Source organism: Lissotriton helveticus, chromosome 2_1, assembly GCF_964261635.1.
Source record: "Lissotriton helveticus chromosome 2_1, aLisHel1.1, whole genome shotgun sequence".
Taxonomy (NCBI): domain Eukaryota; kingdom Metazoa; phylum Chordata; class Amphibia; order Caudata; family Salamandridae; genus Lissotriton; species Lissotriton helveticus.
Window position 1 is genome coordinate 1004907922 of NC_136059.1, and position 14410 is coordinate 1004922331.

Sequence of the window (14410 nt, forward strand, 5' to 3'; positions counted from 1 at the left end):
TATGATCCACAAAGCTATTTCTACATATTTATACAAATTGTAAATGTGAACAAATTGCTCAAAGGTAAATCTCTTCGTTTGTGACATAGGTTTGCACATGTAATGGGTGCAACAGTGTACATAGTTTTTGAAAGCAACAAGAGAATCTGTAATGGAGGCAATTAAGGAGGATGGGAAAGTTTAAGATTTTAAAAATACGGAGTATCCCAATATTTTGTTTTATGGTTTTAAATTTGTACAGTGTTTAAAATGAATTGTGGTTTAATTATGTTATTGCTATGTGGATCCATTGTTCTATGTACGGTTTATAGACTATTGTCTAAATAAACTTTATCAATCAGTGTACACATGCTAAAACGGAGATAATACCAAAAGCATATAGAGAAAGAGGTAGGTGCATGTTGGCTCTGTTCAAAAATAGGTATGAATCAAGAATCTAATATAGAACCACGTGAAGAAAGTGAGGTTTGCCACAGTTAAACTACTTAAGTAATCTTTTAAAGTTGACAACCTCAACAACTTGAGGGAGAGGAGTTGGCCTAACGGCTAGGGCGCTCTACCTCGGACCTGGAGGAACTGGGTTCGAGTCTCGGTAATGACGCCAAAACCTCCTGTGATTCTGGGCAAATCACTTAATCTCCCCGTGCCTAAAATGAAAGTAACTGGAAAACGTAAAAAAATGTAACGTAACTGGAAAAATATGTAAAGCGCTCTGATACCTGATTCGGTTCGGTCTAGTTCACGCTATATAAAACTCTGCAAAAAAAAAAAAAGACTTTTGTCCTGTAACCCTTCTTCCTTAAGTACAGAAGGTGCCTGAGGGGCTTGCATTTGCTAGAGTCTAACAGTTTATGGTGGGAGTTTGTTTGCTGCACCCGTACCAGGGTGAATTTCATCAGGGTCCTAGGAATAACTCAATAGACCTGGCAGTGCTAGCTAACCTTACGAGGATTTAGGTGTAGGAGTGTTGTGCCGGTCAGGTGTTGTGCCTGTTAGCCTGCAACATGATTGATCACATGATTATGATCTCTAGATAATAAAAATTTCTGGTGCAAACTTAGAATGGAGGAAATATTATTATTGAAAGAGAGTTGAACTTCCACTTTTCAGCTCGGAGCCAGATCAGGTAAATGCTAGTCTTCCCCTGGGTTCCATTATGTCCCTGGTGCCACATCTACATTCGAACCCTGGCCGAATTGCTCCATCAAATATGTGATTAGGACAAAAGTTAGTTCGTTTTAAACCTCCTGAAGAATTCACAAGCTAGTGGGGTCCTTATTCGATCAGTCAAGCTGACGGACTCTCACCATCACATTCTGGTGGACGTCCACCTTGGTTTTGCTCTCGAGTCCTATTAAGACTGAGCTTGTGGTTACTAAAAATGACAGAACTAGAACCCATCCACGTGGTCTGTTCCCACAGACTCTTTACCTCCTGAAATGTGTTCCATGCGGGGGATCAAGCCCCAGGTTACCAAGCTCTCCAGCAGATGGTTTATATACCTGCAACCACTTTAAGGAATGCTGCCTCTTAATCAACCCCACCATCTTGTACCAGTAATTAATGTGCTTCCCAGGTTGGACTGTGCAAACTGTCTTTTTAGTGCCCCTGCTAAACTGACCTGAACTGGTTCAGAACACTGCAGCCTCATTGTTAAATGGGATATATGGACAGCACCACGATAACCCTATCATTCCAACACTCCCTTTGTGCCCTTTGAGGACGTGGTCACTGCCCACAGTGGCCACTTACTGATAAGATCCTGAAATGCTGCCAACTTAAAGAGCAGTCATTAATGTTCTACTCCCATGTTCTCCTTTCTTCTCCTAAAATCAGAGCGGCCACATATAAGCCTTTTTTTAGTTGCTGCATGAATTCTCCTTAAACACCACATCTTTAAAAAGTTTACAAAAGTTAATTAACTACTCATTTTAGCAAGTGCTTGGCTAGGCCAGCTGCAGCGTTTATGTGTATTCTACATAGCTGTTGTGTTTAAGCAGAGTACCAAAATGATTGTGCGTATGCGCGCTTTATAAATAAAATTAACTTGCCACAGTACTTGTACAGTTCCTCAGCTGGAACATTTCATCCACTTCTGTGTATATTTAAACTTGCCAGAAGTTCACACTTTTTTAGGAAACTAGGCCATCATGCTAGAGATTACTCAATATTTGCTATAATTACTGTCAATTTTGCTCTGTGCGATTTACGCCTTGGAAAGGCAGTAATGTTTGAGAATAACCATCATGCAAGCATTCTGTGATCGGCCACACTTAACAAAGAAATATCGGAAAATGAATGCTATTGTGCCTAGATTTGTTAACACGTATTATGTTAATTACCATTGCACATAATATCTTATATGAATTTTCATGCAGTGAGTGTTGCTACCAGCAAACCAGCCTACTTTGCCGAAAGATTCTTTTTGGCTATGAAGGTACTGTATTCACATTTTTATTTAATTGTGTTTATTAGTAAGTGATTGTTTTCTACATTTGTATGCCTCTTTCTGATGGCTTTAACAGAACAGTTTTCGTTGCTTCTTACATTACCAAATGTCTTTTTATCCAAAATGTTATGCAAAATTAAGGATTTTTAGAGTCGAAATGAAATTTGAGGCAAGTCTGTATGTGAAAAATGTCGTGCCTGTTGCCACCATTAATGTGTGCCATCACCTTTGTTATGAAATAGACCACAGTTGGCCACCTATTTTTCTCCATTTCACCTCGCTCAAGTGTATTATGCATATTTGTTGGCTTGGCCGTCATCAGCTCTTTGACATAATTAGCATGCACATGCTTTGCCTCTCAAACACTTGTCCGCTCCAGTCAAATCTGAACATACTTCGGACTACTTGCTCAATTACCACCATAGTTTGTGGCTAAGTAATAGTCATTTGGTCTCTTAAGAAATATTCATGAGGTGTCTGGTATACAGAAAAATTATGTCCCAAAGCAGGAACTTGAAGAATCTCCAAATAGTCTATGTAGGAAAGTAGCCCATTTTGACATGGTTACCCACACCTTTTGCCTGGTAACTGATGTGATTTCGACTGGAAGTACACTGGGTTCCTGCTAACCAAGTCCCCAGTGCCAGAGATCTTTCCTCAAACTATGCAATTGTTCCCCCAAATGGAAAAACCTTAAGCACCCTCTGCAAGTCCCTTGTCCCCTGGTACTTAGGGCCGTAGGTACTAAAGAGGGTCCCTAAAGGCTGCAGCACAAATTGTGCTGCCCTAAGGGACCCCTCATGAAGAACATCCAAGAATGCTGTTACAGGGTGCATGTCTTGGTGCAGACAAAAGTGGAAACAGGGACATGGCACACAGGGATGTGTGAAATGTCATAACACTGCATTTAACATTTGTAAGCCATCCCTACAGCAGTCCTGACTGCCCTAAGGCAGGGTGCTGGATATTACATGTAAGGGCATACCTTCATGAGCAGATATGCCCCTGCGCTGGTCAGTTCTATTCCTGCCAGTACAAGTGACCAGGGAAGCCATTTTAAAAACGTGCTGGGCACCGGTGAAAGGGAGTTCCCCAGCTACATTATGGCTTCATTGGAAATAGGGATGTTTGGTATCCAACATCTTGTACTGGTAACTCACACTGATTCCAGGGGATCGATTTACCAGTACATGCCCTCAAAGGGCACTTGGAGATGACCCCTAAAAACCTACCAGTTTCTGGTGTACTAGCTGACAGTTTTCTGCTAGCCTGCCACCCAAGATACAGTTCTGACCTCCTAGGGTCAGAGTCTCTGCTCAGGAGACCCAGAACAAAAGCCTGCCCAGGAAGAGGGTGTAATAGCCCCTCCCACAGAATGACCTGTATATTAGCGTTCTTGGGCGACAAGCCTCAAAGGGCTGCTCCCTTTCAAATGCACACTGGCTTCCCCTCACAGGAGAGGAAACCGCCCCCTTTGTCTAAGGGCCCCTAGGCAGGCAGGCAAATTAGCTAGTCAAGTGGACTTGCTACCTCCAGGCTAGTACCACTCCTGAGGTGGGCTACTGTGAGATGGACACAATTTTTGTGAAGTAATTATCTTTGTGATGGCACACTTAGGAGTTCTGAGACCGGGTTATGCCCACTTCTCGCAAGAAGTGGTCATACAGGGGGCGTAGTGAACCCAAGGGGCAGTAGCCCCTTGGTACTATCCTAAACTTCCCTAAGAGTCCCTGGCACCTGTACTGTAAAACAGATCCTGATGACCTAATGAGAGAGAGAGGACACCAAAGAGCCGTTCAAGCAGAGGAGAGAAACAGCTGACCTGGTTCCAGCCCATCGACCTGTCTGCATCCCTTGTTGAAAACTGCCAAAGTTGACTCATCCTGCAGCTGTTTACTCCAGAAATCTGGGAGGACTACCTGCCTTCGATAATGAACCTGTGGGACTGAAGAACTGTTTCCTGCATCTTGCAGCAACTCAATAGAAAGGAGTCGGAGGCTTCTGGAACCACCAAAACCAGACTCCTGAAGCCGCCACTGCACCCGTTGCTACAAGCCAGAGTCAAAGGGGCCAAGTGTGCCAGCAAGGTCCCCCAGCCCTCTAGACCTAAAGTCCATTGTGTCTTCACCCCTCGTGGACCCTCCATCATTTGCTGCAGCCTCTGCACTAGAGTGCCTCTACCGCGACTGCTCCCCATAACACCTAAAGAGAACTCTGCACCTGTTGCCCCTGGATTGTGGAGAAGAGGACCCATGGTGTCCTTATGTCTGAGCATTGCAAGCCCTGAGCAACCCCTGTTGGTTCAACCAGACTGGCCTTCCAGCCAGAGGCTGCAGCTTCTTTTAGCAGTGACCAATCTCCATAAAAACCTATTGGGTTCTCAAAGCTGTTTTGCAACCGCTGCCCCCGTGCCAATGTTGGTGTAATGATGGTGCTGCCTTGCCCACCACTCGCCTTAACTCCTTGAAATTGGTCCTGTAAGTTCTGTTTTGTACCAGTTAACAATGTTTTCTTCCCTCCATAGGTTAACATTGCAGAACTCAAAAATTAAACTGTTCTCTTTTTGAAGAGAAAATAATTTATATTTAAAAACGTACTTACCTTAGTGATTTTGTTCTGATGCATAAACCTATATAAAGATGCATCCGGTGTATCGTGGATTGATTGTTTTTTCAGATGTCCGGCACTCTTCTATGGTAAGCCTAAGGCTTCTCAACCACACTACCCTCTAACTGAGCACTTTGGGATTGCTTAGCAGGCTCCAGTCCACTCTTAAGGAACCCCTGGACTTCTTACAAAATGTCAGATTTTGTATATATCCCATGAAGAGCCAGCTTCCCACAGTCTAAAGTGTCTGTTACCTGAGGAAAGTCAGTGGGCTTCCCACCAAGTGTCTTCTAAATGGTTGTAGTTCCCAGTCACCAGTCTACAATAATGTTTAAATTATTTTCCTGTAATGCTATTACGCTGAAACAAATTTTCATATTTCTTTCATTACATGTGAGGCCTGTTTGCATCTTCCCAAACATGACTTGCTCTCCAAGACCTCTTCTCCAAAAGTAATCAATTAAAAGCGTCTCTTCCTCGCCTCTTCTTGTTTTGTTCAAGCTAAAAGATGAATCCTAATTGTTTCATCTTTGTCAAGTCTGCCTGAAACCGCAACATGGAGGGCGAGCATAATGAACATTGAAGATTGACTCATTGAAATGACCGCTTTATCAACTCACTCATTTAGGGCCTTACCTGTGAGGTGTTACAAAGTGAAAACAGGATGACTTGCGAAGCAATGTCTAAAATGTAATAATACAATCTTTCACAAATCGTATTTTACTTATTCAAGCATAATAGGGGTAACATTTGAACTAAAAACCACCCGGTAAGTCAAAATTATGAGCAAGTCTATAATGAATCACAAGTGTTTAAAATAGTCTCCTTGGGAGCTGCCCACACGTTTCTAAAAGGGAATTTCCATTCGAGCTGTCTGTTCACTAGTGAATCTTATTTGAATTCTAAGTACAAGGGCATTAAAGACCTGACCCACTCACATAGTCTGGGTTGAAGGTTATCATTCCTGTTCACTGGACAAAGTTTAGAAAACAAATCGGTGTAAAAGTATTTTAGCAAAGATTCACAATTTAGAATAATACTCGAGGATTCTCTAAAAGCTTTAATTAGTCCACTGAGCCCTGCCTGAGGGAACTTTAAAACCGAAATGGAAACCTTACTGCCCAAAAATATAAATAGAGATGGTCTCTCTCTTACAGGATCTACCTCCTTTCTTTCAAGTCCAGTCCTCAACATGTTGCGATGATGAGTAAATAATTCAAAGTAGAGCTATATCTGGGAGCCTGAACCACAAAAGCCTGCTGCTTAGACCTTTTCTCCTCACACCTACATGTTCAGTCCCCTTGCTAAGTGGAGCTGGATCAATGTTTACTGAATAACCGTAAGCTGACCAGAAAAGGTACTGAATGAGGCATGGTCTCCCGGCCTGACTTCATGAAAACCTGAAGAGGATACAAAGATCAGGATTGTGACAGAGCAGCCAGAATGACACTTTCTCACTTGAATCAGAAATGTAAAAACTGGAGAGAACAGGGAAAATGCAAACGGGAGACCTAGAGGTCACAGACTTCAATGAGCATCTGTCCTGCAGGCACCATTTTCCCTTCAATCAGAACCTTGGAGAAAACGTATATTTGGGTTGCAAAAAGATCAAACGGCGAAACTCCCAACATATGGCAGAGATGAGCAAGCACCTCCAAATTGTCACAGCTCCCGAAAGAACAGGAACTTCCTGCTCAAAGTCTGAAACCCTCAAAATGATTCACTTATAGGAAAATTACATTCTTCATTATCCAACAAAAAAACCTGGCTTGAGATCTCGGACTGAATATTTTAGTATGTTACTCCTTGTTTGTCGGGTTTTGTCATCGTTTGCTCCGAGTACTGTCTTCCTTACCAGATGAGGATAACCCCTATCAAAGTCAGACAAATGGCTTCTAGTTCCTGCTGTTTGGAAGAATTGCCTTTCTGGAGAAAATACCTCTCCCTATGCAATGCACGATCCTACATTGTGTCTTTTCTTGCAGTGTACAGCTTTCACCTCGCATCCTACCTTTTTCCTGTTATCCCTTCAACCCTTCACTGCATCCCTCCACCGCTCCAATATTGGACCAGCCTGTTAATTCGCAATCCCCCCCCCCCCCCCCCCCCGTCCCTCCCACTCTAGTCACTGCTCCACTGTTGCAGCCACTCACTATTATTTTCTCTAAATTTTATTTTTATTTTGAAGAGCACTTGCTGCTTGACTGGTCCGAACTTTAAAAAAAAAGTGCAGTAATGTACTTCCTATAATATATTTATTTTTCATTTACGGGTTTAGCATTATGATGCACAAGTGAGCATATGTGATGTCAACTTTGTGCTTGTCATCTATTTTGTAGTCCAGCTTCGGGTATAGTTTGGCAGATGGCACTGAAAGACAAGATTATTTATTTTTTGGACAGTGTTTGAGTGCTGCTTTGTGAGATTTAAAAAACATTTTTTATCAGAGTTCTGTGGCTTCTTATCTATACAAAACTTCAATGCTACTTCCTCACAGATGCTCATCTTTGCATATAATCAGGCTTGCATACCAGGAAATTATCTAAAAATGTAATGTATATTTGAAATTGCTGACATTTCCTGTGTAAGCCCTCTGAAGCTGCTTGATTTGTCTTCTGGTGTTCATGATATAACATTGAAGGTTCGCTTTTACAAAGTATCCCAGCAACATTGATACGTAAATGTGGTAAGCAGGCGAGCCTACGTATTAATGAACCCTCTAATGTAGGCATACAAAAGTTGGGAGCATTGAAAACCGCTATTTGAGCTCAGAATGTAATATACTTATGTTTTAAATGTAATGGCAAATGCTTAGTTTCTTAAATGATGTTCCTGAATATTTTATTGAATCCCATATATCCTAGAGATTACTGCATTTGTGTCTGGAGTTTTTTGGGGTTTAGTGTTAATCTAGGTTTTTGTGAGCATATGCATGTTATGGAGTGTATAGGCAAATGGAACACGGGTTAAACATGGCACACCATTCTTCAATGTTCTCTTGTAATAGTGTGTTTTTTGTTCATGCAGGGCTCTGGAACACGCCACAAAGCATTGATTAGAAACCTTGTTTCTCGATCTGAGATTGACTTAACCGAGATCAAAGTTCATTACAAGCGAAAGTATGGCAAGACGCTCTACCAAGCTATTAAGGTATGTAACACACTAGACAAAAGTTAATGGGCCTGGTTTAGACTTTGGGGGACGGGTACTCTGTCACAAACGTGACCGTTCTCCTGCCCGCCTGATTACAAGTGCATTTACAACCACCCATTACAGAATTTCTTCAAAGTGCTTCTTCATTAGGACATCAAGATAAGACACTTGCCCTTTAATATTTAGAAATTCATCTCTGACCAGAGTCTGGGACAGAAGTGATTGGAGAATGAACTTGGCATGGAACCATAAAACGCTTCTTCTAAAGTTTACTGTTAACATTACTATGTAGTCCAGTATCAACATTACTTGTAAATTACTTATTGTTAAGCTCTACCTCACAAAAGTATTGCACCATTGAACCTCAAGGGGTAAGCCTCGAATACGGGTGTGGCAAAAGATGAAGCATGCTGCTGCCTGGTATTAAATGTTTTATATTTTTTTCTAAAGTGGGAGCACAGTCCCAGTCTGATCTGCCCCCTCAAGAAGTGTACCTTGCATCAACCAGGACAGTGCTCCACGTTACATGCATACAATTGTTTCATCCTGCATGTGCCTCATAGCACCAGCAATCCATGATGAGCGGCCATTCTCACCATTTGGGTTTCACTGCAGGTAGAGCTAGTCAGCCACTTAAGAGTAGTCCGTCAAGCTTTGCAACCCCATCTCCCCGCCATCCTACTTTGCACCTAGACCATATGTGACCGCAGCCCTCTGTCATGGAGGGTAGGGGGTGTCGTGGAGGGGGGGCTGGGCGGGGAACAAAGGGAATGTGCATGCTCCTTCCCTATATATTGAATACGTGACCACCAAATGCATTTTAGAAGGCAAACTACAATGGCAGCCTAAACGTTTAGAAAGTATAAGACTACAAGACGCACTCCTTTCTTTTTCTTCTTTTCTTTCTTTCCTTCCTTCCTCTTTCTTTTCTTTTGCCCCTATATCTTCCTATTCCCTCTTTCCCCCTCCCAATATTCACTCCTTTCTTATTACATACGTTTTGTAATCCTTATTAATATGTACTTTCTTCCAATATTTATGACATGTATATTGTTTTCTATTTTAAAAATGATTAATAAAAATCTCTTCAACAAAAAAAGACTACAAGACGCACATATTTACACTTTTCTTTACAACAGCATCTTTAAGAAAGCTGGCATATTTTTTTAGCTTGTCTATAGTAGATTATGGATATTTAACATTTTACATTTTTCTTTTCCTACACAGGAGGAGAAATGCAAAGGCGACTATGAAACCATTCTGCTGGCTCTCTGTGGAACCGATAACTAGATTACACATTCTTTTCCTGTGGTGCAAATATTACCATTAAGGGAAATAGGTGTCATATTCTAAATTGTCCTGCATTAAAAGATGGAGGTGATTCATTGGATGTGATCTATAATCCATACACAAGATGTGAAAGTCATGTTTTCAAGCTGAGTTGAAGTAGGAAATTCTGAAACTTGCGCCCACAAAGTTAAACTTTGTACAAGGCAAAATCACAGCATCACGAAGCCTGTTTGTATTCTGTTTATATAATAAATCCTCATTAAAAACTTTTACAATATGTCTCTTTCCCTTTTTTCCAAGTAGTCTTGTTCATAAAAATTTCACAAGTCAAAGCAATGGTTTGTATAAAGATTATGCTGTCCCCAAACCGTTTTTGTATTAGTTTCTTCAGTCAAGTTTTACTGTGAATGCCAGTCATCTGATGCAGAGCCCCTACAACGATAAAAAATATTTTTCATAAAATCCAGCTCATACCAGCCACCGATTACTAAACTGGTTTGCACATTTTTAACTTGCCTTTTGATTTTCCATCTTTAAAAAATAGAAGTACAGTGTGGGGGGGGAAAAGCACTGGCCTTTTAGGGTGAGCAGCTACCTCCGGGTCATTACGTAGACCCATTTCCATTCCTGCACTTTTGTAATGAGGCCTAACTCACTATGGATGTTGTACTCTTGTTTTATTTCCTTTGAACTAACTAGATTAGGGCACCTGAAATCACGGACTTCTAGGTGAAAAGTTTGGGACTCAACCATATCACCTCTTTTGTTGGTGCCAATATTAGGCACTTTTGTACTCCTTAAAAACAAAACCTGACTTGCACTCTGAATCTAAAAAAGCAAGGTTTTTCTTATCACTCGCAGGTAAAAGCAAGATTTACCACATGAGAACATATTTTTCTCCACAAAGAGAAGAACACAGGAGAAGGGAAATTAATACAAAGCGTTAGGTGAAGTAGAGTAAGTGTTTAAATAAAGCAATACAATACTGGGGTCAGAATTACAAACTGTTAATCATAGTACTAAATTCTCCAGTTACTGACATCTTTTGAAGGTTCTCCTTTTCTAGTCCATATCTGTAGCAACCCCAGTACTCTTCATGTGTTTATCGCCAGCATCCAATACACCTACATATTCATCCACACGTTTCAAGTATCTCTATTACATAGAAAAGCTTCATTTTCACCTTAGCAGGGTACACAGGATTTGGGTTCCTGGAATGTCCATTCTGCAAAAGGTTAAAGGGCTTCACCAACCATGCCCATCTTATGCACTTACCTAAGTTTGTTATTTTGGCCGTAGTGTAGTATATATTTCACCAGAGTTTTCCCTAAGCTTATTCTTCACACCTTATAAATTGTGACAATTTGTTGGGATTTCATTATGCAACGAAACTGATGTAAGTGGCTTGAGCAGAGCGGGTCCTGCCGCCCAATCAGTGTGAAAATGAGTAATAATGAAGGAGATGGATAATACAGAACATAAGTTCCAAATAGACGTGTATGTTGTGTTTCCTCTTGAAATCCACACAGGTGTTTTGCCTTTCGGAGAGGTTGATATACAAATTGTCATTAACACTGGCTACTCGCAGGTTGCCAGTTTAATTCCTTTAAGATCAGTTTAGCTTGACAATGACAAGGAGTGTCAATTGCCACTGTAACTGCACTTTTTAGGTCTCGCCTGAGCAGCGCGCATCTGACTTATTGTAAGGGGGCTTCAAAAAGCTGACCAAGCGCTCGTGTGTGTGGCCTATTGCTTGTGGTTATCTGCACGGGCACCATATGTTTTGAATTATCGTGCCCAGACACTGGCGTGATAATTCAACACTGATGGCCTGGTGCTCGCTCTCATGGGCTGTTTATTTTTTTTACGTTGACACTGAACGTGGTGCCGCTTCAAGAACACCGTGGTAAGTGGTAAAGTAAAAAAAAAAAAAAAACGGCGCGTGGTGTCCTTGAAGCGGTGCCACGCACAAATGCTTGTTTTAATAAGCCACTGCTTCCTCTTTCACAATGTTTGTCTGCAGTGAGCGGCAGAGCTTACAGGGTCAGAGGAGAAGCATGGCGAGGGCATGGGGTCAGGTTGTTTTCCTGCCTAGAGATGTGCAACACATTTATTACAAGTCCGTAAGGCCAAAGCAATCTCTGCGTGGAAATACAGGCCGCAGCGTTTTATCCATGAATTGTGGGCACTGTGAGAATGTCAAGATTGAAAATCTGCAATCAGAAGAATGTTCTGTTGCGGCTGGAAATCCAGGGCTAGAGAAATGTTTGTCGGTGGAAAGTTGAAGGAGTTGTCAGAGTACTGCAAGTCATGAGCTTTTTATCTGCACAGCTCTGGGCCTTCCAAATTCCCGCTGTCACAGCCACGTGCAGACTGCGATATATGGGACACCGAGATTCATTGAAACGAGATGCCAGGCTTCATTGACATGTCTCCTTGGCAGGAGTGGACAGCATTTGTATTTATAAGGATACACCAATGCACCGCCTCCTTCCTCCTTGCTGTGTTGATCTTTCTGCTCCAGCACCGACAAGAATAATTGTTAGGCATAAAACACTGGCTTCACCGAATTAGCTGCCACGCGCTATGTCCTTTTCCCACAAGATTGTGGCTCTGCTCTTGTAAGTAAAAATGTTTGTACGCACACAGAGCGGCGCAGAGAAAAATGCCTTCATTTGTTCTGAATTCTGCGCCAAGTCGAATTTTTCCTGTATCCTTACATATGTCTTTTGTTGTGATGGATACTACGGAATTAATTGTGGGTAGCTGTTTGACAGCAGTGGGGCATTCTGCAGAACACAGAAGAAATGTGAAAACAAAGGAGAGCCAAAGATGCATGCAATTTAAAGCAATTCACTGGGTTATTACAATATTGCAACAGTCAAATTTGAGTTTATTATTACCACAGTACTGCAAAATGTACATGAGAATCCCATTCTACTGCTTCACGGATTGCATGCAACAGTTGCTTTACACAGGGAATCTACTTAAACTGCTTGCATCCTGGTTTTGGGTAAAAACTTTTCTTTGAACAAGTACACATTGACAAATTATGGCATAAGCTATATCTGCAGATGTGCAGAGTATTATAAGCTATTTACTATTGCTGAGGAGGGGAGAGGCATCAAGACTGACTCGGGCCTTCGCCTATCATGAATTATGGCTCCTCCCTACACCCTACTAGGGCAATAAATAGAATATTACACTCTGCTCATCAGCATACTTACTATTGTCCTTACAGTTCTATACTTTTACCTCACTCTCAGAGTAAAACCATCAATTATACAACTCCAAGTTTGTCTAAGTGATCTGTAATATGACTCGGTCTCACTGGTTTGGGTTTGTGCTCCTTCCTCAGGACTAGATTATCTATTAAAAAAAAAAAAAAATTCACCACCCTAAGTGGATCCTTATGAAGTAACCCAGCCATTCTGCACACGTTGGCCTGAACTGCATCTGGCGCCTCTGCTACTCATGGTGTGTACGTGCTTTGCTGTATATGTCTGCAAGATGCCACAGAGAAAAGAAAATAGTTGCCTGCTATGTAAGCCAGGCATGGTGATACTACCCGCAACCATTTCATGCTCCACAACCTGCACTGTTGCAGGTATTGATAAGCAACAAGCGACTCCAGTCACTGACTTCATTTAACAATGCATAGCAGAGAAATATATTTGAACACCCAGTGAATGAAATTCATAAGTTCAAATGCTTTCAAACAGAAGGGTTAGCCAGGAGCTAAGCAAGCATTCACCAGAAGAAGTGATGCGATATAAAGAACAAGCATTGGCATAGCCAATAGGTCTTGCCTTTGGGACAACAGTTGATGTTGTTGCACCAAGGATATTGTACTGCCTAAATAAGGTCCCAAAGGCGAGGCCTATTGGCTATGCCAGTGCTGGTTTGAATTGCTAAGGAGCCCATTTTGTTAGATATTTTTAATAGGAAATAATAGCTGTTCCAATCATCTTAATTGAGAGCATCTGAATGCTGCTGTAAAAATCCATCTGCATTCATGGGAAGAGAAGAGACCAGAGGTTGAAGAGTGCAGAAATGAAATGCACAAGAAGATGCAATTGCACAAAAGTGCCGATCTGGAGCAGGAACTCCACTTTGACTCCCAAACTCTTCATACTAGTGGCAGGAGTAATCCGGAGCCCAAAAGGTGACCTGCAAGAAGATAACTTCATGGTGATTAGGATTTCGGTCTTGTCTGTTTTGATTTTAATCAGTAGTCCCATCCACTTGCAGACCACAGAAAGTCTGTTACATAACGCAAACCCATTGCTGTGGGAGTTAGCGGGTGTCAAAAGTTTGGTATCATCTGCATACCTATATGTTCGTAGCATATGTGGCTGTAGACACACATGGTGTGCATACCCCTGCCACATAATGTTGGGCTCAGACATTGCAATATATTTTTCATCGAAGATGTCTTTTGAGTAACAAGGTCTCAGTGACTCTTTTTCTAATTGTAAATGCAAATGGTCAGCAACTCAATTGTTAGGTGATTTTTCTCTACCGTCCAGTCCAGATGTGATCCAGTGTCGTCCTAGTCTCGATTTTGCAGACTTCCGCCCTGTTGTGAGTGCATCTTTGACACATCATTTTACTTGTGTGTAGGTTTCTTAGACATATGTCCCTTTGGGGCATCACATGTTCCTACCTCCCTTCAGAGAATGACAATGCTTTCAAGGTGAAGGAATGAATTCCTGTGACACAATGGCCTCAGTGTCACTCAAAATATCACTGGGCCGACCTCCACTCCGTGTGCAGCTTATGCCTCTTGCCGGACCAGGACGAGAGCTGCTGCAACTGCTGCTCAAAGTTTCATAATAAAGACACACTCAGCGCTGAGATGAATAGTAGGCACACAACAGGATGGCCCAATCCACTTTGGAGACACTTGAC

General features: G+C 41.8%; 1 protein-coding gene across 1 annotated transcript in view; it reads left to right on the top strand.

Moving 5' to 3' along the window:
• The window catches only part of LOC144818402 (annexin A1-like), a 90622-nt gene extending 80846 nt beyond the window's left edge, over positions 1 to 9776 (top strand). The window contains exons 11-13 of the mRNA XM_078675776.1: positions 2379 to 2437; positions 8084 to 8206; positions 9437 to 9776. Coding sequence (XP_078531902.1) covers positions 2379 to 2437; positions 8084 to 8206; positions 9437 to 9499 — 245 coding nt within the window. The 3' untranslated portion in view covers positions 9500 to 9776. The remainder of the gene's footprint in view (positions 1 to 2378; positions 2438 to 8083; positions 8207 to 9436) is intronic.
• Positions 9777 to 14410: the final 4634 nt, after the last annotated feature.